The 26,015-nt window shown below is 33.2% G+C and overlaps 2 protein-coding genes, 1 long non-coding RNA gene and 2 pseudogenes across 3 annotated transcripts; 2 read left to right on the forward strand and 3 right to left on the reverse strand.

Annotated features, from left to right (window-relative positions):
• Positions 1–815: 815 nt before the first annotated feature.
• On the forward strand, positions 816–6,381 carry LOC146945515 (vacuolar-sorting receptor 6-like). The gene is made up of 13 exons (XM_085743852.1): positions 816–1,130; positions 2,163–2,855; positions 2,947–3,035; positions 3,188–3,257; positions 3,565–3,648; positions 4,182–4,258; positions 4,384–4,465; positions 4,608–4,690; positions 5,097–5,163; positions 5,267–5,395; positions 5,495–5,598; positions 5,855–5,974; positions 6,093–6,381. The coding sequence occupies exons 1-12, from the start codon at positions 842–844 to the stop codon at positions 5,963–5,965; spliced, it is 1,878 nt and encodes a 625-aa protein (XP_085599978.1). The 5' UTR covers positions 816–841; the 3' UTR covers positions 5,966–5,974; positions 6,093–6,381.
• A 1,022-nt stretch (positions 6,382–7,403) lies between these two features.
• Positions 7,404–11,501, forward strand: LOC146945516 (transcription factor GTE1-like). The gene is made up of 8 exons (XM_085743853.1): positions 7,404–7,592; positions 8,581–8,733; positions 9,526–9,603; positions 9,764–9,988; positions 10,145–10,222; positions 10,333–10,391; positions 10,824–10,974; positions 11,114–11,501. The coding sequence occupies exons 1-8, from the start codon at positions 7,479–7,481 to the stop codon at positions 11,252–11,254; spliced, it is 999 nt and encodes a 332-aa protein (XP_085599979.1). The 5' UTR covers positions 7,404–7,478; the 3' UTR covers positions 11,255–11,501.
• A 2,007-nt stretch (positions 11,502–13,508) lies between these two features.
• LOC146945517 (uncharacterized) lies at positions 13,509–16,811 on the reverse strand (annotated as a pseudogene).
• A 358-nt stretch (positions 16,812–17,169) lies between these two features.
• LOC146945518 (uncharacterized) lies at positions 17,170–18,515 on the reverse strand (annotated as a pseudogene).
• A 1,735-nt stretch (positions 18,516–20,250) lies between these two features.
• On the reverse strand, positions 20,251–23,100 carry LOC146945519 (uncharacterized). Its single transcript, XR_015026411.1, has 2 exons — positions 21,825–23,100; positions 20,251–20,571 (listed from the first exon to the last, which is right to left on the reverse strand). It is a non-coding gene; the product is annotated as an uncharacterized LOC146945519 (long non-coding RNA).
• Between the last annotated feature and the right edge of the window lie 2,915 nt (positions 23,101–26,015).

Raw genomic sequence — 26,015 nt, forward strand, 5'->3', positions numbered from 1 at the left:
TCTTCCTCTTTCTTTCTCTATTGTTTCTTACCAATAAAAATAAGAGAAGTAGAAGGTTGTCCGAAAAATTATCACAAATTATAGATATACAAGCATCATTACTCATAATTAAAACATGGACACAAGACTAATGCTAACTATGTATAGATATTAAAAATTGAGCCTTTAGAACTTAGAATGGACCACTTATTAGACTAGTTTACCACCCATGGCCATCATCTCACTTTTTGCTTTATAAAATTTCATAAAGTATAGTCTCTAAAAAACTATAATTAAAAACATTCAATCCATTTAAATTATTATTTCTCAAGAGGACTAATATATGAACACAAAAAAATTAAAATAAAAAAAAAAACAAAAACAAAAAAGTAGTCAGGTCCTATTTTTATACTATGTTGATAGTTAGAAATCGTGCTGCAAAATCATTTCCTATTTCTCTAATATTAGTTAGAAAACAATAATATTTCTGTCCATTTGAATTTTTCTATTGATACTAGATAATATAAAAACAATAGTGTGAGAATAATGTCATTATCTACAATGTTTCTATATGTGTAGTAGATCCCATGACTCCTTCAACCATCCTCCTCTTCCATTTTACCTATCTTTTCCCTCTCTTTACGTCACATTTTGATTGTGAAACTCAAACCTCCCCACCAAATATACAAATATTACTTAACAAAATCTCTCTCTCTCTCTCTCTCTCTCTCTCTCTCTCTCTAAAACTTTCCACATGTAAGACCAAGACAATTACAAAGTCCTTGTACAACACGTCCACCCTTATAATATACTCTTCCTTCCACCTCTATTTCCTCACTGCAAAAAACAAACAAACTCAACAATGAAACCTTGCATGGTTTTTCTCTTTGTCTTGTTCTTTCTTCATAGCAGCTATGTTCAAGGTCGTTTTGTGGTAGAGAAAAACAGCATCACGGTTCTATCACCACATAAACTAAGAGGTAAAAACGATGGTGCTATAGGAAACTTTGGTATTCCAAATTATGGAGGGTATATTGTAGGGTCACTTGTTTATCCTGAGAAAGGCTCTCATGGTTGTCAAGTCTTTGAAGGTGATAAGCCTTTCAAGTTTCAGTCTCATCGTCCTACTATTGTTCTTCTTGATCGTGGAGGTATTGCTTTTTTCTTCTTGTTTTTTTAGTCAACCTTGGTTATCGTTGACTTTCTTTAATTAGTGTATTGTCTGCTTCATATTTTATTCACCTGCACATGCTAATTTAATGTTGTTTTGCTTTTTTGATTCTGTTTCATTTTACTGTTACATAAATTAATGTCTGTTCTGTTCTGTTTTTTTTTTTTTTTGGTCTATATATGCTGAGATTAGTTATAGCCTTATAGGATTTAATTGATATATCCATGGCCAAGGTAACGATTGTTTAAACGGTCAATCGATCATACTCATTAGATCGTTAAAGACTTTTGACTTTCATGGTAACTACTTTTAAAGTCACACATACGGCTAATTTTGATTTGTTGACGCTGTAAAGTTAACTTTGACAGTGTATCAAAATTGAACTATTAGTAATATACTTATATCTGTGAATCATATAAAGGATCACTGATATGTTGCTTTGATGTTAGAATTGGTTCATCAGTTGATTGATCTTTTTTTCTTACTCATTTCCGTATAGGATTTCTTTATAGCCTATAAAATTTTCTGTAATTCCTATTTTTATTACCTTTCCTCCTTACAAACTGACCCCTCGTTGAGTTTAACCTTGTAACTACAAACGACAAAGTTCAAATTCTTTCGCAGACAATTATCAAATGGTTACTACTACCATTTTTATCAGTAATTAAAAAAACATCATAATCTATTTTCATGCTTTTGTGATGCTAAATCATATGAATATAAAAGTTCTCTCTTGAAATTCAACACATTAGAATGTTATGACTTAGTTTAATTCGTGTAACCAACCCCATTTGAAAATTGTTTTAGTTGTTGTTATTGATTAGCCTCTTGGAAGCAAACATATTATAGATCAATTCCAATGACAAATGGTTTTGGTTGTTGTTGGTGTCACGGTAGTTTCTTGAAAGCTAATAAAATGACTAGTCTTAATGGAAAAGTCACTCAAAGGACCAAATTTTTTTTTAAATCCAAGTTTTGGAATGCTTATTGACAAAGTTACTTGCAATTGTAGAGTGTTATTTCGCCTTAAAGGTATGGCATGCTCAACTAGCTGGAGCCGCAGCAGTTTTAGTGGCTGACAGCATTGATGAGTCACTGATAACTATGGATTCTCCCGAGGAAAGCAAAGATGCTGAAGGCTACATAGAGAAGATTGTAATCCCATCAGTATTAGTAGAGAAATCCTTTGGTGATTCATTGAAAGAAGCTTTAAACAACAAAGATGAAGTTTTACTAAGAATAGATTGGAGGGAATCAGTACCTCACCCTGATAATCGAGTGGAATATGAGTTCTGGACGAACAGCAACGACGAATGTGGTGCACGTTGCGATGAACAGATGAATTTTGTGAAGAATTTCAAGGGTCATGCTCAGATTCTTGAGAGAGGTGGATATACATTGTTCACTCCACACTATATAACATGGTTTTGTCCAAAGCCATTTGTTGAAAGCAGTCAGTGCAAGTCTCAATGTATAAACCACGGAAGATACTGTGCGCCGGATCCAGAGAAGGATTTTGCTGAAGGATATGAAGGGAAGGATATAGTGTATGAGAATTTGAGGCAGCTCTGTGTTCATAGAGTAGCGAACGAGAGTGGCCGTTCGTGGGTTTGGTGGGATTATGTGACAGATTTTCATGTTAGATGTTCCATGAAGGAGAAAAAATACAGCAAAGATTGTGCTGAAGTTGTCATGAAATCATTAGGTAAGCGAATATTTCATATACTTCTGTCGATTGGATTCTTCTGTTGTTGTTTCTTTTAAAAAAGTTTGATCTTAGATTCTTTATACTACAGATCTTCCTCTTGACAAAATTAAGAAATGTGTTGGTGATCCTGAAGCTGATGTGGAGAATGAAGTGCTAAAGATTGAACAAACATCACAGGTTAATATTTAATACTTAATGATATGTCTTTTGAAAATTAATATATTTCCAAACTGTTGTAAGCAAATAAAGGCTGCTACTATCTGAAATGAAATCGTATATTTCATATGTCTAATAACTTATATACTGTTTGATCCATTTGTGTTTTACAGATTGGAGGAGGATCTCGTGGCGATGTCACCATTTTGCCAACATTGGTTTTAAACAATGTCCAGTATAGAGGTTTGTTACTTCAATACGTATTTGATAGATGGTTTGCTTGATATTGCCTTACATGCTATTAATAAATTTAGCTATTATCAACATTCACTTATCATATTTGTTGAGTTGAGAGTTTAGTCGATCATTTATCATATTTGTTGAGTTGAGAGTTTAGTCGATTAAGTTTCAAAATCTTTGTCATTTGTGTAATGTAGTGGACACATATTTTACCACTCCGACTTTGATTTCAACCTCAACTTAGACAACCGTTCTTATTAACGTATCTTATGTATCAGAATTTTAAATATTTTGTTTGTTTTGTCTAAAGGAAAATTGGAGAGAACATCTGTCTTGAAGGCTATATGTGCTGGATTTAAGGAGACTACTGAGCCTCAAGTCTGTTTAAGTGGAGGTTGGTGTGCTTAATTTTACATTATATGAACTATGTTAATGATAGATTCTTTTAGTTGAAAATATGGTTATCAAATCGTGAATCGAATTTCCTATTTTGAGCATCGTGAATTGAATCTTATTATGAATTGTATGATACATTACAGATAAAAATGACATTTTTAAGTAAAACTAAGTGACATAGCAAAATTTTAAGCTAATAGATAATGCACAAACCTCAAAATAATTCAATATTCAAGTCGTAAATCAAAGACAAAAGAAAAGTGGCTGGATATAGCTATACAAAGTTAACAAAAAAAGTGGTTAGCCACACTAAGTTTATGTGGTGAATGATTCATTAGAATGAGTCATGATTCATCATGGTATTCATGCCCAAAATAGATACGCCGTAGGGATTCGTTTCTGTTTAAATCAGTTTTGTATCAAATCGAGATACCACTAGCATGTATTGTTATTGTAAGATATTGAATAACCATGGTCCAAACCATCTTTTGTGGGAGTGATACTGACTTTATTCTTGTTTTGGTTTATCAGATATTGAAACTAACGAGTGTCTTGAAAGAAACGGAGGATGCTGGGAAGACAGAAATGCTAATGTAACTGCTTGCAAGGTATATATAAGGAATTTCTACAACCAATTTTTCTTCCAAAACATAATTACTATTCACTAGACATATATAATGGTCTATTGTGTTTCTGTGATTGGCTGCAAGTTGAACATTTTATTATTTGTCAGGATACTTTCCGGGGAAGAGTTTGTGAGTGTCCTGTTGTGAAAGGTGTTCAGTATAGAGGTGATGGTTATACGACATGTGAAGGTATTCCTTCTGAATTACTCTACTCAAAATTCTAAAAAGTTACCTCTTCCTATTATCAGTCACTACCTGATTGCTCTACTCAAAATGATACGCTATTTTCCCGGTTTCTGATATGTTGTTTACTCTTTTCTTTATTCGACAGCTTTTGGACCAGCAAGATGTTCTTTAAACAATGGAGGTTGTTGGTCAGAAACTAGAGATAAAATTACTTTCTCCGCTTGTTCAGTTCAGTACTGCTTAACCAAATCTTCAGTTTTCTTTCTTTTCTTTTATCACTTTTGGTCCGTGTAATATGAGTACTTTTATGGCTTTAGTCCCTACAAAAAAAAAATTATTCTCTCTGATTTAGTCTCTAAGTCTTTTCTTCATCAAAATTTGATGACGCGGCTAACAGAGCCACATGGACAGTGGTCACGCGTATAATCAAATTTGGATGGTAAGATGATATCAAAGACTAATGGGGAGAAGATTTGAATTACAGGGAGGGAATCTAAAAAAAGCTCTAGGGATTAATTAAAATAAAAAAGAACACATATTACATGGACTAAAAGCGCTATTTATCGCAAAATATTTGTTGAACTACATTCTTGGACATGGCTAAAGGCTAACAGATTTTCCTTTTTGAATAAAGGAATCCAAGGTAAATGGTTGTCACTGTCCAGTTGGATTTCACGGAGACGGTAATAATAAATGTGAAGGTAATATTTGTTTCCGTGACATCTTAAACTCTGGCTTCTTCATTATATGATCGATTTTTGTGAAAATATAACTCTTTGTATAATTTCTCTTGATCTCATTCAGATGTTGATGAATGCAAGGAAAAAAGTGCTTGTCAGTGTGATGGCTGCAGTTGTAAGAACACTTGGGGTAGTTATGATTGTAAGTGCAAAGGAGGTCTTCTATATATGAAGGAACAAGATATGTGTATTGGTAAGATATTCAAATCTCAAAATAAACTAAATTATCATTGAAATTATACATTTCACATCATAGTCCAAGATTATAATTTTTCTTTTCATGTATTTGCAGAAAGAAGTGGTTCAAAATTTGGAAAGGTCATTGCCTTTGTGGTCATAGCAGTTGTTGTGGGAGCTGGTCTAGCTGGTTACGTGTTCTACAAGTATAGACTAAGGGTAAGCCTACTTATTCTCAACTATATGTCTATATCTAATGTATACATCGTAGATTTTAAATGCAGTTAGTATGCCTTCATATTCCCTAAAAAACACATTCAATACATATTTACCTTGTGACTGCAATTATGGTCGTGGACCGCATTCTCTGTAGTGAATGCCCTGTGGCATCCGCGGCAGAGCCATTAAAATTAAAACCACATAATTAGTTTACCGGCATCATAATTTAATTACCTATATATGTTTTTTTTTGTAGTCTTACATGGACTCAGAGATTATGGCTATCATGTCACAATACATGCCACTGGACCAGCAAAATAATGTAGTTCATGCTGAATCCGAGCCTTTACGACAAGGCAATGTGTAAGAAAAAAAGGTAAATTCAAATATTCATCTATCTCTTCACCTTTTCAACTAATTTACATCCTTTGAATTTTCTTTTATATATGACAAACAATCTTCTTATTATACCACAATCTGTATTCTGTATGCAGACATATAATAAGCTAATAATAGCCGAGGGATCCCGTTGAACAGTATCATCCACGTGAGACAAGATTGGCTATATATTTGCTTTTGAGTCCATTTCACAGCTAAGAAAAATTCAGTACTTTTACTGTAGGATACTTATGTAAAACATTGTATACATGTACACATAGAGAAATTTCTTCCATAGAATAATATTGATATCTAATTTTCACAGTTTGTAAATAGATATATTGAGATGTAAATGAACACGTACGTGAGAATTGAGATGTCGATAAAAAAAGTTGCCAACTAAAATCATCTGTTGTTTCTGGCCTAAAATATAAAGCAGGTGAGGAGGAGTTTGGTTCCCTTTGTTAGAAGATTTTATGTCTACAGCCCTACACTATGCTGCTCCATCCAGCTTCTGTTTGAGAATTTTTTATTTTTTATTTATTTTTATTATAAGAGGGTCGAAGCTCAAAGGAAAAATAAAAATAACGCCTAATCAAGGTGGAGTAGCAACTCCAACTCGATCCACTAACAAAAATTACGACATTTGAGTAGGACATTGCTCATAAACAATCAAATAAGGGCCCCGTCACAAGCTAGACTCACCAACCAGCCGCTTCTCTGCATACACGACTCACTCACATTTCCCAATCCATCTCGAGGATATGTTTGTGCATTTTAGTTCGATATGAAAAGGTGGTTTTTATTTGAAAGAAAAAATGTTGGATGATTGCTCTTTTGACGCTCCTATTTTGCTCTTAAAGCCTATAAAACAACGTTCTGGAGGTTGAATGAAAATATTAAAATTATTTGCTACACGCCCTTCAAAAAAAAATTGCTACACAAAAATTTGGAAAAAAAAAAAAAACCCCCGCGTAAGTGTTTATGTGTATAGTTAAAATGCAGGTCATGGGTATGTATACTAGAGCTTAAGTACCTAGAGGGTGCGAATATGAGTATATTATGATTCTTAATAGAAATCATACTTGAGAGAAAAATATAGAAAAGTAAAATGGAAAATAATATTCATCATGAAGAAATGTTATATAGCCAATTAGGCTAATTAACTTATATAATAAATCTAATCTAACAAATATACAGATAGCAAACTTGTTACATTTACCAAATAGCTTGGTTATATATTTAGATAAACTCATTTATATCACATATTTTAACATGTCAAAGTGGTTAGTAGTCATTCATTTTAATTTTAGGTTCCAGGCCAAAGTTCGAAACTACCCCACTGTCTTTTGATTATTTTTCTTTTCTGCGTTGCAAGTTGCAATTTTGCAACTATATATTAAGACTAACTATATATTAAGACTATTCAATCAACCGATATCACTACTTGTATGAAACAATCCTCCTGAACTCGAAACTATTGAGTAACACCAATATCACTGATGGCTCGGAATCCTGATCAAACCCCTTTGCCTTCTTCCAATCAAGAGATTTCAGCTGAAGATTTAAACCGCTATAGGCTTTATGTCACTCAACTTCACTCCCAAGTTAATAAGGTCACTTTTCTTGTTCATTTTTTTTTGTCATCACATTTTGTTCAATTTCTTCATTCCAAATACTAATGTTTATTGTCTCAACACAAAGTCTAGGGTTTCGCCATTTGTTCGATGATTAAAATGCTCATGTTTTGAGATGTATTTTAAATTCAATTTGATGAGTTTAAAATTTAGGTTATTCGATCTTCATCTAACGCGGTCTCTTGATTGCGATACTGCGTGTTTTTCCTTACCGGATTGAATTTGGATTCGTATCAAGGATAAACCCTAATAGTTTCATCGTGCGAAAATTTACTTCTATTGTGTTTTCGTCGTTCTTTTGTATCGTTCTCATCATCTTTATAGTGAAAACGTTGTTTGGATGATATTGTTTAATTCTTTGTTGAATTTTTTGATTCTAAATGCTTTTATTGTTAATATTTCTTGTCTCAATACAAAAGTCTAGGGTTTTACCATTTGTTTGAAAATTAAACAACTCATATTTAATTTCGATTTGGTGAAGTTAAAATTTAGGTTATTCGATTTTCATCCAACGCAATCTATTGACTGTGTGACCGTGCACAATTCTTATTTCGAGATGTATTTTCAATTAGATTTGGTGAATTTGAAATAAAAGTGATCTTCATCCAGCACGATCTCTTGACTGCAATACTATGTGTTTTCCCTAATCGGAAGGAATCTGAATCCGTATCAAGAATAAACCCTAATAGTTTTATTGTGAGTTATTTTGGTGTTAATTTATCTTTTTATAAATATTCACAAATTATAAGGATGAAATCTGAAAAGTATTGGAATGTTACAAAATCATCTTGAACTTGGATCAAGATAAACCGCTCTTATGAACAAAATATTTAACCGACATTGAATTCTAATTTCTCTAACACAGTCGTTGTACATTTTGTAAAGAATAAATTTGCTTCTATGCATTGATGTACTTGAGGTGTTTGTAAGTTTGAATTTTGAACATTGTGTCGTGTATTGAATGCAGCTTGAGAAGCAAGTAAAGGACGTTGAGAAGTTTTACAAATCCACTGATGTTCAACAGAATGATTGCAAACTCAAAGGCAGGGAGAAGTCTCGGCGTGCTTCAGAAGATATGCATGAGGAGATTATGCGTAATTTCAATAAAATATTGAACGAGGCAAGTGCAAGTACTTCTTCAATAACTATTATTAGGGAAATGCTAACTAGTGTTGTTGCTGCTTCTGCTGTTATTGTTGTTATTATTTCAGATGTCTATAATTGTTACACACGCATGTTAATCAAAATGATTTATGCTATGTGTCTTCCTTCTATTAAATTCATGTTTATTCAACATTGTCTTACTTTCATATAAATAGCAAGGCCAAGCATGTGTTAAATTAAATACTTAAATTCCATTGATGTCTATGCCGTCATTAGTCTTTTGAAGCCACCTTTTTATGTGAGTTTTATTCATGCATTTTACTCAGTGAAACATGTTTTATGTATTTTTCATCGTTGGTGATTGCGACTTAGAAAACTACAAATTATTGCATGTTTTGCTGAACATGTATAGTATACATTAGTGATAAAAATTTGTTGTAGCCAGGAAAACATAAAGCATTGTATATGAAGTATTTTGGTAATATTCATATAACCTTTGTCATATGCTCTTGATCACAGGTTATGCTTTATTTTATTTTTACATGCTTATGGTGTGCTATTATCTGTTGTGAGCTATAACGGCGTTGTAGCAACTTTATGTATCAGAATTTGAACAAACCGTTATTTTCTAGGATCCGTGATTGACAACGCTCATTTACCATATATTGATTCATTGAAAATTAAAAAGCAGTGACTAGTTAACTTTTCACTTGCAATGAATAACCTTCTCCTTTCAATTGAATCTTGTTAAGTATTTCACCTAGCTTCCTGAAAAATCCTAGTAGTGGTGCCTTTTTCGTTTTCTCAGATTACACAGGATAAATGGGCGTGGCCGTTTCTGGAACCTGTAGATGTCGAAGGTCTTGGGCTTCATGACTATTATCAGGTAATTTAATTTTCATTTCATTTTTAAGCTTTTCCATTAACTTGGACTATAATTTATCTTAATTACATTACATAAATGACATTTTTAAGCTTTTCTATTATATCAGAGCTCTTTGTTGACTCTTCTACTAAAAACAATTTATTTGTTTTTCTTCCCCTAGATTATTGAGAAGCCTATGGATTTTAGTACTATAAGAAGAAGAATGAAGGCTAAAGATGGCTCTGGTTATAAGAACGTGAGAGAGATATATGCTGACGTAAGGCTGGTTTTTCATAATGCAATGAAATACAATCATGAAAGCCATGATGTCCATGTGATGGCTAAGACCTTGCTGGAAAAATTAGAGAAGAAATGGCTGCATCTTTTGCCTAAAGTTGTTAAGGCGGTAATTTGTGTTTTTCCAAAATACTTTCCTTTCTTTTGGATGAATGAATCTTGCTTACGTACAATTCTAGAGGTTGCAATTAAAGAAATAACAGTGGTTTCAGCCATCCTATGTAATATTTTTCTGTATCTACATTAATTTATGCCAACATTTCAGGAGAGCGAACTATCCAAGGAAGAAGCACAGGCTCAAGAAGCAACTTATGCCAATATGACTAGAGAATTAGGCACTGAGGTTAGTTCATTATTTTTTTGGCAGAGTTATGTTTAAAATCTAATGATGTATGTTTCTCAGAAGAAGTATTTCAGACGGTTAATTTGCGCATTTAACTTTTGTTGTTCCAGCTGTCTAAGATTGATATGGCTTTGACAAGTCTCAAAACAAAAGCAATTGCACAGTGCAGGTTTGTGATAGACTCACTCGATGAAATGATGGTTTAGTTCTACATATTATCTGTTAGTTTAATGCTTAGTCGCAAAGAATGATTATTTTCTTGAACCACCTGCTGATAGGAGATTTATGGGTTTAGATTTCTTGCATCCACAGTCGTCACCGATTTGAATCGTATAACCAAGATCCACATTTCAACTCTATATTTTAGTCTTGATTTACAGAGTTGAAACTATGATTGATCTAATGGTCCTGGTCGCGTGACTGCTTCAAATGGGTGATTCTCTTGTTGCAAGAAATCAGGATATGAGTTTTATAGCACCTAATCGTCCTTTAGTTTGTTCCTTTAAAGGCAATTGATCGAATTCGTTCTTGATTTCCTTTTGGTGATGTTATGAAACTACGTTGCTTATTATGCATTGTTTGGTGGTTGACAATACTTCAGGAAACTGACACTTCCAGAGAAATCAATGCTTGCGAATGCCTTCAACAATTTGTCTCTAGAGAATCGCGTCAAGGCATTAGCGGTAGTTAGAGAGACCAATCCAGATTTTGATGATAGTGTTGATACGGTGATGCTTAACTTTGATTCTCAGGTTTGTCATATTATCTAACTAATGTTATTTTCTTTCATGCATTTTCTAATTTTCTTTGTCGTATCTTATCTATAAAGTTTTGACTTTGTTTAGCTAGTGTTATTTATCCACTCACTAATTTAATTAGCATAATATACAGAGCGACTACACAATGTTGAGATTGTATATGTTTGTTAAAGACACGCTAGAAGTTCAAGAAGGAACAAGCGCTATTGATCATGAGGACAACATTGAGGCCGAGGAAACGAAAAACAATGACAAAAAGAGGAGAATTGTGTGATTCTCTTGCCAAAGACATGTAATCAGGACCAAAAACTATGTACTTTGTGATTCAGCTGTGCAACAAATAATGTAGTTTTTTAGTTTTGAACGAAGTTGATGCTCAAAAACTTTAGGTTGGATAGGCAGGTAGTTCTTCTGAAACAATTTACCGTAAGCTCAACGGTGGGCATGAAAAACCTCTTCTTTTTTTTACAATACTTGGAACATATTGAACTACAATTTTATGTACTCGGTACTTTACGTCATTTTATGCATGCTTGAATAGATTAAGGCCGTAGTATAAGCATGCGTCTATTTGGATGGATTTATACCTGCTTATATCAGGTATAAATTTTGTGAGCCTGTTAGGATAATAATTTATATAAACAGTTAATGACATTGTTCACACACTGGTTTTAGTTTGTTTTCCTAAGTTCTTCAAAATAGTTTATGAAAACAGCTTATAGTTTATACAAAAGCAATTTTATTTGATTTTATCTTTTTTCTGTAGAAATAACTTGTACATAAGTGTTTATCATTATAAGTGCTTGTGTTTTAAATTGTTTATCCAAATAGGGTGTATTTCATTCAAAGAGAGAATAGGAAGCATCTTTAATAATTCATTAATATCGTTTTAAAATTGGTACAAGCGTTATATGTTAAAGTAACATCGGGACCAAACCAAACTTAACGTTGAACTGCCCAGACGCACTGGTATCCAAGAATCAAATCAGAACCAAATTATGGTAGAGCATAATGTAAAAAATAAAAAGATTAACAATTTTAGGATGAACTAAACTTATCGTCTTGATGTTATGGTGAACTTTCGAAAGAAAAAAATGGATAGATGTTACGTACATAGTTGATGTGTTTTATCTAACGTAAGGTTGTTTAACGGTTGGTACCCGAACTAGACAAACTATCATAAGTAGTCATTCATTGGTAGACGAAAAGATTTTTATAGTCTTTAATGAATGAGATTGGGATATGTTAACAACAAACGTTAGAGACCCCAATCAATAAAGACATTTTTATGGGTGATTTATAAGAGCACTTTTTGAACCTTGAAGTCTGCCGCTCTGGTAAGCCTCTCGAACCTAATTCACCTAAACTTCAATCCAATAATTCCAATAAAAATAATAGAAAAAAAGTGGAACAAAGGAATGATTGTTGCACCCCAAAAGTCGTTATTAGAGCTAGTTTCATCAATAAACTTTCAAACTCTAGTCGTCATACATAGAATGTAGGATCAGTCATTTTAAAAAGTCATTGGTATGCGTATGACTAGGTGCTGTGGCTACACTGCATTGCAATAAATAATACCATACAAGCTCTTTTCTGCTTCACAACTTTCTATCCGCAAGGGATACCTTAGTAGAATCTGTTGCTCAGGATTTGCTGAATTATGGAGATGCCTTGGCCCTGTTAAAAATTCATCTACAACAGGTTCAAGATCACATGACTCATTATGTTAACTCCCATAGAAAGGAGTAACAAATCAAGGGTTAACCCTAAGTTATCTGCAAACAGGCATCCATGCCTACCAGGATTAATCCTAAGTTATCTGCAAGATATTATGGTCCCTACTTGGTCCTTAAACGAATTGGGGTCGTAGGTTTTAAACTATAACGTCCTTCTTCACCGCATACATACTCATTGTTATGTCTCTCAATTGAAGAAGACAGTGGAAAACCATCATGTCACACAATAAAACCATCCTCTTATGCACTATTCTTATCACTGCTTAGCAAACACATGAAAGTAATCCATGGCCAAGGTGGCCACATTCATGATCTGCTTTAGTTAAAAATCAAGAACAGGAAACTTGTTTTCATCAAATATATTGTTGTTCACAAACCCTGTTTTCATGATCTCCCCTTTCATCATATTGTTGATTTTGCAGTTTTACATGTCAAATGTGAAATGACTGAATGAGGCGCAACATTGCTCTGTAAGTTTATGCATGTGTTGCTGCACCCTTGCTTCATGCAAAGACAATGGTGATGGGATGAAAACAGCACTGGAACGTCTCTGTGTTTTGCCCAAGTATTTGACTATTGCCCTCTATATTTAGATCCAGTTGATATATGAAATCCCAAATTAATGTCAATTTTCTCATACCTTCATGATCACCACGTCTTTATCCTCATCAGTTTATTCTACCAAGGGAAAGATTGTTTGATGACTCCAATGAAGCTTCTACTTTGCTTGCTTCTCTCGCGCTAATGTGGAATAGTATGACTGGCTTTCCGGAAAAAGAGACGACTACAATATACTAAATGCAAGACCTATGCATCAAAATTGCAACTAAAATTGATGAGAACAAAACCAACAGTAGTTCAAATTAGCAAATGAAACAATCTAACAATACTAACACCTTATCCTGGCCTAGAAAGAAATAAGTACTTCAAATAAAAGAAGGAACAAGCTAAGGTTAAATTACAAAAATAAGATCAATAAATTACACATTTGATGGATGGCATGCCAATGTTCTTTTTTGTATTTGCAAGTTTCATTTTTTCCTCATATAGTTTTAATAGATAATCAGACTCCTCCTTAAATCTGAAAACACACTTGTTCAAGAACAAATTCTCAGAATAAGTAAACGGTGAACCTAAGCTCTCATTCTTTTCTCGCAAACCTTTCAGCAAAAGAAACTGCAGAACTGAGGCCCTTGGAATGATCCTTTTATGTAAACTATAACAAACATTTGTGGACATTTAGCAAGTGCCAAAGAATCCCAACCCAATTGATTGACCCAAAATCTCATCACCAAATTAATCTTATCAATTGAAGTCAACATCAAATTAGGCTGATACCTAAATACTCGAATAACAGTTTCTTCGGACCAACCCCATTTCTTAAAGACATCAAATTTCTCATCCCAAAGTTTTTTACTTATACCTTTCTTGGCTGCCAAAGCAACCCCAAAAGTAGTGATTGAAGGATCAAACCCTAAACACTTGACTTCCTCCAATGACTTAATCAAATCAGTTGAACCAAACATACGTGGCCTTGAGTGAAGCAATCTAGCAATGTTAGTATCAGAAACTCCAAAATCAGTCATCAAATTGATATTAGCCACAATTAGGTGATGGGGATAACCGGTAACCCATTTCGCATGTCGAATTAAGCAAACAATGGTATCCTTGTCGGTTTTCGAAAACCTATTCAACAATTGAAAAAGAGGGATTATTCGTTTCTCCAAACTACTTTGTAAAATTCTAGGGTTTGCAGTTAACAATGGAACAATATCAGATGAAGAAGCACCTTTGGATAGAAAATATTCAAACTTTGGCAATAACATTTTGCGGGGTTGTGATGAAAGTAACCATGGTGCTCTTCTGACCATGATATGTATGTTTTGGTGTGAAAAGCCATGATTTTGAAAGAAGGTGATGACTGAATTAGGCTTATCTGGGGTATTGAAACGAACCTGTTTGTGGTTGAAATATTTGAGAGCTGATTAAATCATACCTAACTCAATGATGAGTCAGCTCAACAGAAATCGTTGGCTGGCTATGTCAATCAACAGAATCATTCTTCGTGTTTAAATGGTGGATTCATCGGAGTCTGATGCCGGAGCATAATTGGTGCAAATAATAACTCAGTCTCTTCAGGTCTGAGCTTGAGGCATAATTAGTCCCGACAATAACTGGATGAATCGTCTTCGGGATCCATTCAAACACCCATGAAAGAGCGCTAACCATGACACAAATAGTCCATCCAGCAGCATTCAACCGTATGCAATCTGCTAGGCCTTTTGCATTCTAAATCACTACAACCTGCATTACAACACTACTCCTTAAAGCCACTAAGAAAATCAAGTTCTGAACATGCATCTTGAAAACTTAATTTTTTTCAACAAATCCACGTTATTCAGCAGATTTAAGAGTTGGCATAATAAGATTGTGTTGGAGATCATGGTTCTCCTAACTTTTCTCCTAACTTGCTTTTCGCTGTGAGTAATATACCCCCCAAATTCAAGTATAGTGAATACAAACCTGATAAACTATGTTTTTCAAGATTTTCTTGGTTATAATTGGCTGATTCCTATCGCATGGTTGTTAGGCAAGCTCTTCCTCGTGACTTAATCCCATCACCATCATTAGTCTGCCTAGAAGGCACATTAGCACATTCACCCAAATCAATTGGATTGTTGTTAGAGCCTGAGAGGTAATCAACAAGTCAAGGACATTTTATTTTACTCACACAATTATATTCATCCTCCATTAGGCATGAATTTTCCACCATGGCTTAGTGTTTAGGGGCTTGTAGAGCTTAAAATATTAAAGTTAAATGTTAATTGTTTCCCTTTAATATCTTTCGAGTTAAGGATAAGAAAAAATAAATATAAATTTCTAAGTAGTTGTCACTCCTACTTTAGGATGCTTTGAACAGCTTTGACATGAATTGCATGCTCACAACAATCGTATCGATCAATGATAAGTTCTCTTAAAAATTCTCATACATTAGAGGAAAGAAGAAATGATTTAGTTATAATTTGGCAGAAATTTTGCTAATGAATTTCATATTATTTTTTGCACTTACAGTGACTACTTATTGGCAAATTTATGCCATTTAGTGAGGGAAAATAAACATTTTAAGAGATTTCTTGTGTTTTGTGTAGTCTCTGTGTGATTTGGTGCATGAACAAGTGTGCTAAACTCGTGTAGTGAGTGTGTGTGTGTGTGTGTGTGAACTTGTGCGTGTTACAATGTGTTAATTGCACGTATGCCCCAGGACAAAGATTTCTGAAAAATTATAATGCTTGTTTTGTTGTGGAGAATTGAAAATTTTAGCAAATACTAATAGAAGTGATGATATTTTTTGAATTTCGCTTTATGAGTTTTCTTTCACCTTAGCTACAATTTTAATATAAATTCAATAATGCCTTTGATATGGTATTGAAAAGGGCTTATATGATGACAAGTAAAATAATTTGTAGGACTAGACATATCTTACCTACATAATTGATGTCTAAATTTAACTTGTACAAAATACTTCATAAATTTCTATCATTTTAAAAATTCTCCAAATCATTATCCAAAGAATGTAATTTGTCTAAAAGGATTTAAATTCCTTCAAAAAGTTACATTACCTCAACACTCCCTCATAGGGATTATGTTGAGAGAGTGATCGGTGTTGCCAATACTTCTACAATTCAACTGATTTATGAGTAGAGTATTGCACACTTGATCAAAATGACACAAAAAAGTGGAAGAAAAGAATAATTGCTGCGCCCAAAAGTTGTTATTAGAGCTAACTTCTCTTGGTTTTGCCAAAGCAAATGTTTTTCATTGCTGCCAGAAGAACCACATCAGGGATTAGACAAGCATTTGACTATTGCCCTCTATATTTAGATCCAGTTGATATATGAAATCCCCAGTCAATGTCAATTTTCTCATACCTTCATGATCACCACATCTTTATCCCCATCAGTTTCTTCTACCAAGGGCAAGATTGTTGGATGACTCCGACCAGTGACTACGTTTACACATTCACCATTAACCTCTATGATTATTTTTCTTTTAACAAACTATTTTTTTTTCCTTCAAAAAAGGCTTAATCTGTTTAATCTCATTGCATAGGACTATGTAAGCAGTATACAATAGTAACTCCCTTAAATCTTAAAAGATAGAAGGTCCCCAAAAATGACAATGTGTAGAGAACAAAAGGTTAAGTAGTTCAAAGATGCATTTAAACCTCTAAAGCTGAATGTTTTAATCATGAAACTGTGAGAAGCTGCAATAAAGTTTGTATATACTATGGATTCTTGGGCCAAATAAACAAGGAAAAACTGATATCATGAGACAAGCATTCCCTGAACAAATGCAAGACCATTTGAACATTCACATGAACAAGGTCTGAAAAGATTGTCACTACTATATACTAAATGCAAGACCTATGCATCAAAATTGCAACTAAAACTGATGAGACAAAACCAACAGTAGTTCAAATTAGCAGATGAAACAATCTAACAATACTAACACGTTATCCTAGAAAGAAATAAGTACTTCAAATAAAAGAAGGAACAAGCTAAGGTTAAATTACACATTTGGTGGATTGGATGCCAGTGTTCTCTTTTGTATTTGCAAGTTTCATTTTTTCTCTCATATAGCTTTAATAGATAATCAGACTCCTCCTTAAAGCTGAAAACACACTTGTTCAAGAATAAATTCTCAGAATAAGTAAACGGTGAAACTAAGCTCGCATTTTTTTCTCGCAAACCTTTCATCAAAAGAAATTGCAGAACTGAGGCCCTTGGAATGATCCTTTTATGTAAACTATAACCAAACATATGTGGACATTTAGTAAGTTCCAAGGAATTCCGACCCAATTGATTGACCCAAAAACTCATCAACAAATTAATCTTTTCAATTGAAGTCAACATCAAAATAGGCTGACACCTAAATGCTCGAATAGCATCTGCATCAGACCAACCCCATTTCTTAAAGGTATCAACTTTCTCATCCCAAAGTTTTTTACTCACACTTTTCTTAGCTGCCAAAGCAATTCCAAAAGTAGTCGTCGAAGGATAAAACCCTAAACTCTTAACTTCCTCCAATGACTTAATCAAATCCTTTGAACCAAATATAGATGGCCTTGACTGAAGCAAACTAGCAATGGTAGAATCAGAAACTCCAAAATCAGTCATCAAATTGATATTAGCCACAATAAGGCGATATGGGCTAATAATAAACGATTTTGAATGTCGAATTAAGCAAACAACGATATCCTTGTTGGTTTTCAAAAACCTAGTTAACAATTGAAAAAGAGGGATTATTCGCTTGTCCAAGCTATTTCGTAAAATTGTAGGGTTTGCAGTTAACAATGAAACAATATCAGATGAAGAAGCACCTTTGGATAGAAAAAATTGAAACTTTGGCAATAACCTTTTGTGGGGTTGTGATGAAAGTAACCAAGGTTCTTTTTTGATGATGATGCGTATGTGGGAGTGTGAAAAACCATGATTTTGAAAGAAGGTGATAACTGAATTAGGCTTATCAAGGGTATTGAAACAAACCTGTTTGTTGTTGAAAGCTTTGAGAGCAGATTGAGGTGAGAAACCAAAATTGTTGATGAGGTATGATACAGCGAATGGGTATGTTGTTGTGGTGGAGAATCTAGTGAGTGAAATTGGGAAGGAGAAGTATTGATGCAGAAGAGGGTTGTTGAATTTCGGGGTTGTTGATTTTGTGGTGATGATACCAAAAACAGCATTCTGGGAGAGAAACCATTTCTTCAACATTGTTTGGAAAATTTAGTCAAAAGTTTTAGAGTTAGGGTCCGTTTGGTTCAGGAATTAGGAGGGGAGGGGAGGAATTTTAACGGAGGAGAGGAAGGGGAGATATTTTAATTAAAAGTGTGTTTGGTTCACAAGGGGAGGGGAGGGATTTTAAAATTATTTTACTGTTTTATCCTTAAACTTAATTAAATAAGGATAATAAAGTAACGAAACAATAACGATGTAAATATGTAATCGATAACAACATGATGTAGACGATAGAATAATGGATTAGTGATAGAGTTGTTACAAGGAGTAATGAAAGTTGTTACAAGGAAAAATTGTTAATAATATAGAATACAAGTTGTTACAACAAAATATTGTTAATAATATGGAATAAAAGTTGTTACAAGATAACCTAATAGTAAAAGTTGGGCTCTTAATATATCCAGAGGTCCCTTACCACAGAAGAGGACTTACAGGACCAAATTGACACATTTAAAAGTTAAGGGACTGAAGTGAGAAGAAAAAATAAGTTAAGGGACCTCCGAATATATTAAGCCTAAAAGTTGTTTCAAGGATAATATAACATAATAATAATAAATGTTGTTACGAGGATAATATTGAAATTTTAAATTAATATAAGGATAATTTTGACAGTGCAATAAAATTTGTTCATCTCCCCTCCCCTTCTAAAAATTGAACCAAACACGTCAAATTAAAAATTTCTCCTCCCCTTTCCTCCCCTCCCCTCCAAAACTCTCAAACCAAACGGACCCTTACTAATGTGAGGGGGTTTTGGAGACGTGTGTGTTGCAAAGACATGTGACATTTTTTTTGAAAAAAAAATAAGAAAATAAAAAATAAAAGTCACGTGTGGAGCCCCTTGACATGTTTGATAAATTTATCTCTATCTCTTTTAACTTTGCTTTTTAGGTCAAATATGAAAGATGTCTTTTAACTTTAAGTAGACTTTTGACCAATAAAGAGAGTAGTGAATAATTTTTAATCCGTAAGATTATGGGTCAATCAATAAGAGCAAATTTGATTATTAAAGATACAATATTACAATCAAATTTGTGTTACTATGTCCTTCAATGACACTTGAATCTTATCAAATTTTACATTTTAATTTTGAAAAACTAATCAATTAAAGACTGTTATTTTATTTTATCACAATATATTATTGGGCATTATCTTCTCATTTTTTTAAAAAAAAAATTATAAAGAAAAAAGATAAAAAGAATACAATATTATATTGTTGCACATGTTAATTTTATTTATTACTTTTATAGTAAAACATCAAAAATTGACTTGTAATAATTGTTTTAAATTTCTACTAACATAAAAAACAAAGTCACTTCAATTAATAGAATAATTACACTTGGATATTTACTAAAAGTAATAATATATTTTTCCAACCAAATACATATCATATCTGCATATATCATATAATTTAATAATAGAAAAGATATTATACAATGTATTACTCCCTCCGTTTCAAAATGAGTGTCGTTTTAGCCAAAAAAATTTGTTTCAAAATGAATGTCACTTTCGATTTTCAATGCAATAATAACTTTTTCTTTTCAATTTGTACCCTTCAATTAATACCATATTACACTACTTCCAAAATATTATTTTTTTCTTTAATGAAAAACAAACCAATAGTTGATTAGGATAATTTGGTAAAATTGCTGTCACGACCCAAAACACTAATCGTGACCGGCGCACAAACTAGAACATTCTAGCCCGGCAAGCCTATTGATTCATCTTGACAAACTATAAAATAAAAACAATTCCAATTCGGTTTTCACTTCAATAAAAATATTTACTGAAATTTCGACATAGTTTCCCCTGTAAATTCAACATTTCCAAGATATGAATCCTGTTTTAAAAAACCTGTTTTATCATCCAGTATCTCAATTAACATTTTTCTCATACTTGTACAACTCAGAATAACACATCCTAGACTTCCAAATAGCTGCAGATACATCAATGGATACTGAAATATAAATATAGAAAGAGAAACCAACCAAGAGGGCCTACCAAAAGTGACACTGATAGATCTTTAACCCTGCTAGAAGCTTTCTACGCAATTGACTTTGAATCTGTAAAAATATAAGAAAAAGGGGTAAGTCATAAAGACTTAGTGAGGAGACAACAACCACTACCAACTAGAAGGGAAACACACAAGAGCACGATTATTTTCTTTACTCAAAATTTAGTGTTAATTTAAAATCTAGTAGCCGTATAAATTTCTAGTAATCCGCAACCGTTTATACGCATGAAAATCCACACCCTTTTTAAATATTTCCAGTCAAATAGACATCCTTCAACGAAAAGTCCAACATCGTAAAAACATGAAGATAACATTACAAGCCTTTGAAAATATATTTTACCAAAAATCTTGATTAAAGCCTTTAAAGAAATTAATGAAAACTCCATTTAGTGAAAATAAACAAAATGGGTGAATCGAGAACTAGCTCCATCTCGTTGATAGCCCTCTCCTCCTAATGGTGGCCTATCCATAGGGGCGGCTCCATCTAACGGATAGCTCTTTTCTCTCGACTCAAAACAAAATGTTTTTTTTTTAAAGTATATCAAAATGGGTGAATCAAGAACTAGCTCCATCTCGTTGATAGCCCTCTCCTCCTAATGGTGGCCTATCCATAGGGGCGGCTCCATCTAACGGATAGCTCTTTTCTCTTGACTCAAAGCAAAGTGTAAAACATTTTCAATTAGGGAGTTTACCTCTCATTGATAGCCCTCTCCTCCTAATGGTGGCCTTTCCATAGGGGCGGCTCCATCTAATGGGGTAATTCTACCTAATTGAAATTACTACTAGGTGCACCTAGGTTGTCGTCATTATAACCGTAATTTTCAAAACACCATTCTTAAAACAAAATGCCAAAACCATATTTCACAATATCGAAACTTATATTCAAAATACGTACATCAAAACTCAATTTAAAACCAACTACTTATTATCATAAGTAAATCCCAATTCAAATTCAAATTCAAATCCAAATCCAAATCATGTACATATTAATATCATATCTTTTCAAAACGCATATTAACATCGAAAATTCTCAAGAACATAACTGTATTCCCCATATCTCAAAACTCATGTCATTGTTTATGCAATCAAATTTCAATTTCATATCCTTTGCTCAATAAGTCATAGATAAATTCAAATATAGACCATAATAGTATTGATGACTTTAAACATAAGTATCAATTGACAAGAAAAATGTTCAAAGGGTGTGCTTCCCGTTTAGATAAATACTTTAACTTATAAAATCATCAACATATCAATAATAACGATAATTAAAATAAATGATAATGATCATCATCAACTCACAGATATGACGAAAGAACTCAATTCCTAGCGATGCCTTTCCAAATAACCACCAGAGCAATTTCCACCGAATCACAAACATTCTCCGGAGCTTGTACATAGTTCCATCTGAACTCAGACTCCATTTCTGCACCTCCTCGCTAGGCGAGGTTTCATGCTCGCTCGGTGAGCTAACACAATTAGACTGATATTCTGCACAAAATCTGCATCTGACCTCTTACTTCAAAATTATCTCCAGACCTCAATACTGAACCAAAATTAGTGAAACTGGTACTAAAACGTCCGTAATTTCGTTAGCTAACCATAGCATTAAAAATCACTTGATTCCAAGTTACAGAGAGAAAGTTATTACTGTTTTAATGGAGCCCTGTCCCAGAACCCGTAACCAAATTTCCAGCAGAATTTTACCAAACTTCAATTGGGTTTTCTGAGTTCGTTTCTAATCCAAATCACACAAAATTTATATCCGTTTTGAAGGGAATTAAATGAGGAATCCAATTCTTTAACAATCACTTAACTCTTATATACACACGACCAAAATACAACAAATCTGTTCTGCGAATTTCACACAAATTACCCTCTTTTTAGCTTCAACTTCTTGTATTTAAACACCAAACCATAAACAATCATCCATTCATATACATAACAGCCCAAAACCTCACATGCAGCAGCTTATATCCCTCATTAATCCTTAATAGTCATGACAATAACAATAAGCATCTAATAGATACATGCAATTACTAACCACACTTATTCAGCATACCTTGCATGTAGAATTCCACTCAAGCTCAAAAGCTTAACTTCCAAAGCTAAAGGATGATGGCTGCGGCTGAAGAGGGAGAAGAGAAAGGAATTTATTCTTGCATGCTAACCAAATTGCCCTAAGAATCACTTAACATAATTGCATGTTGATTAATTTGTAGTTAGATGAAATTTTTGGTAAAGGTTATGAGAAAGAGGGAGGGAACCGTGAGGATAAGAGAGAGTAAGAGAAGGGAAAGAGAGTTCTAGATTTTGAGAGAAGTTGGAAGAAAATGAATGGGTCCAACTTCTTAAAAAAAAATCTCAAGTCCCAAATGACCAAAATGCCCTTCAAGGAAAAGACATGATTGTCCTCCGTTAATTCGTAACCTTTTAATTCCTCAAGTTCGTACGAAGAATATGCAAGATATTTACCGAATATCTTCGATTTTCTCAATAAATAATTAACCCTTTAGAAATAATTCCGTTTTGACATGTCCAACTGATACGACAATTTATTTAAAATTCAGAGGAATATTACAATTGCTATGACATTTGACTACTTTATTTCATTCCTTAATCTGTGTGCAATTGGCTAAAGCGACACTCATTTTGAAACGGAGGGAGTAATTATTTTGAAGATGTGTGCTTGGTTGAAGAGCTGTGTATTTTCCAAGGGGTATAGCAATAGATATAATTTAATGTAGTTCATGGTTCGTAACAAAATTTTTTGAATTTCAAATTGAAGAAGTGTTGGAACGAAATACATAATTAGGGTTAGCACTTAGCAATTAATGCGGATCATTTGGAGGGAATTTTCTAGGTTTAGTTGTTGCAAACTTAATAATGAGAGGAAGGTTGTAAGGTCACGTCCTTCCATTTGCAAAAATCAAAATATCAAAATATATGATTCTTCTGTTGTCTGTGTAATTTACCACGGTTTAGGTTTTATTTAGAGAAACACGGTTTAGGGTTTGCTATATATAGCCGAGTTTGCATGGAAATTAGGGTAGCCGAGTTTGCATGGAAATTAGGGTATTCTATTTGTAAACGTATTAAATAAGTGTACGACAACTTGTCAAAAAAAAGTCTGCAGAAACGATAGATACATACAAATGATGACACAACATGATAGGAATGAAAAGCTCATCAGTAAGGAGAAATATTAGGGATTGTTGCATTTTAGAAGTAATTTGTAAGGTTAAATTGGTGCGCTGCATTTTAGATGGAATTTGTTAGGTTAAATTGCTGCTAACCAACATTTTAAAGGGAAATTATTAGGTTAAGTTGCTGCAGACCTAATAAAATTAATAAATAAGGATTCATACTCATTATTAACTTTGACTCATGCTACTAATTTACATTAAAATATGAAAAGTTGATGTTGAATACACTCTTTATAAAGCATATATATTAACTAATTTTTTTTTATAAATATGTGAAATTTGTAACAAAAGCTTATATTTAGGGATGGATTGAGTTGGTGGTATTAAGAGGATTCTAGGTAAGGGGATTCAAACTTTTGAACTCTAATTAATAATTTTAGTAACATATAAAAATAATATATATTCAAAATTACATTGTTTTCAAAATATTATAAAAATACTCTACAATTATCTTCTTTAGTTGAGTTGAATACCCTGTAATTTTAAGTATAAGCAGTGGCATATATAGTATATTTTCAAAGAATCACATAAAGGACAAACAATCATCTTGGTATCTAGATATGCACATCGTTGTCAATCCGGTCCTTAACTCAGAGAAAAACACAAAATTGATTTTGAAATTTGTTAGCGAATTTGGTCGCCGATGTTAGATTTAGCCATTAACTCTAAAAAAAAAAACCGAGTTGTCGTTTCTTTTTAGACAAGTAAGGCATGGCATGAAGCATCAACCAAAATGACAACTCACATCTCAACTTTTGATGAATCAAAACAACACCATAACACCAAACAAACAGTTCAATTCTTCCTCCATTACTCTTTCTCCTTGAAGAACTCATTCCTGAAATCCTCACAAAACTTCCAATAAAATCTCTATTACGTTTTAGGCTTTGAAGCGTGGGTCTTGCAAAAAGGTGAAGTACCCGTACTTGGTACGCGTACGGTGCTCATGGTACTCCATTTTTTATAATTATTCTATTGTAAGTGAAAAATGCGGCTTTCTTTCAAACATTAATATGATAATATAGTATTATATGTACATATGCTCTCTTTTTGTAACCAACTCTAATTTTTTACTTTTTAAACTTTTATCGTGATGTTTATGTTGTAAATTGAAGAACTAAGCTCCTTCATGTTATATTTTATAACAAAACTCATGATTTTATCGACATACCCGTAACTTTTTTCTTTAAAAAAATTGTTGTATCCTCGTACTTGTATCTTTATCATACAGGGTACTGTACCTGAAATCTATGCAACATAGGTTTCAAGTGTGTATGCAAATCATGGTTACACTTCATTTCCAATGCTTACTTCATAAAAAAACAGCTTAACTTTTCAACATTAAACACCCACTTTACAACTCACCATAGAATCATACTCAGTGCTACAACAAAAAAAATTCACTAGACCTTAACTACCCTATTAAGAACAAGTTTTGCCATGATGGTATCGTTGGTTCTTCTAATGGTTTGCTCTGTCTTGCTATAAAAGGTGACACCACCTTTGGGGAATAATAGGACAATAAAGGGTCATTTTATTTTGGTCTCTACTTTCACGTCATGCCTTACTTGTCTTAAAAAAAAAAGACAGCTCAACTTTTTTATATAGTTAACAGTTGAATCTAACATCGAGTAATTACCCGAGCCAGACCCAAATACACTATTGGGTTTTAATTATGTGTTGGTTGCATTTTGTTAAAACAAGAAGTTCTAGCATGATGTTGTACCAGATGTCCTAAACATGTAAGTACGACATCTTAGCTAAAGGTGAAGTACTTTATTTCGCATTCTTGGAAAATTGTGTTTTCACGTGAAATCATTGAAGATTTGTTTGAAGATTTGATTCACGTAACTTGTGCTTTAAGAGGCATGTGTTTCTAGAAGCTTATTCATTGTCGATTTGTTATACCGTGTTTTCGAAGATAATTTCCTAAACATTTTAGGAAATAATAAATTTGCTCCTAGAAGATTGTGAAGACCGAATATACGTTTTGGTCAGCTGAATTGTTTAGCACGTGAAGAAAATCACATGCATTCTCTGGCTATATAAGGAAGACTCAAACCCTGCTGAAGATTGATAGAAGTCGTTGATAAGTGCTAAAAAGTAACATATTTTATGTGTTAATCGAGGCATTTTAGTGACTTGTTCTGCAAGTTATCTAAGGAAAAGCTACCAATTGATTGTATTTGTACCATTTATGCAGGAAATGACAAGCAAGGACCAAGAAAGAAGCTCCTGAACAAAGGTCAGCATGCTTAAGCGACCTCAGCTCGCTTAAGCGTGCGAG

The sequence above is a fragment of the Medicago sativa genome, chromosome 2, assembly GCF_051527215.1.
Source record: "Medicago sativa cultivar Bolivia chromosome 2, Bolivia_mono, whole genome shotgun sequence".
In the NCBI taxonomy this organism is placed as follows: Eukaryota; Viridiplantae; Streptophyta; class Magnoliopsida; order Fabales; family Fabaceae; genus Medicago; species Medicago sativa.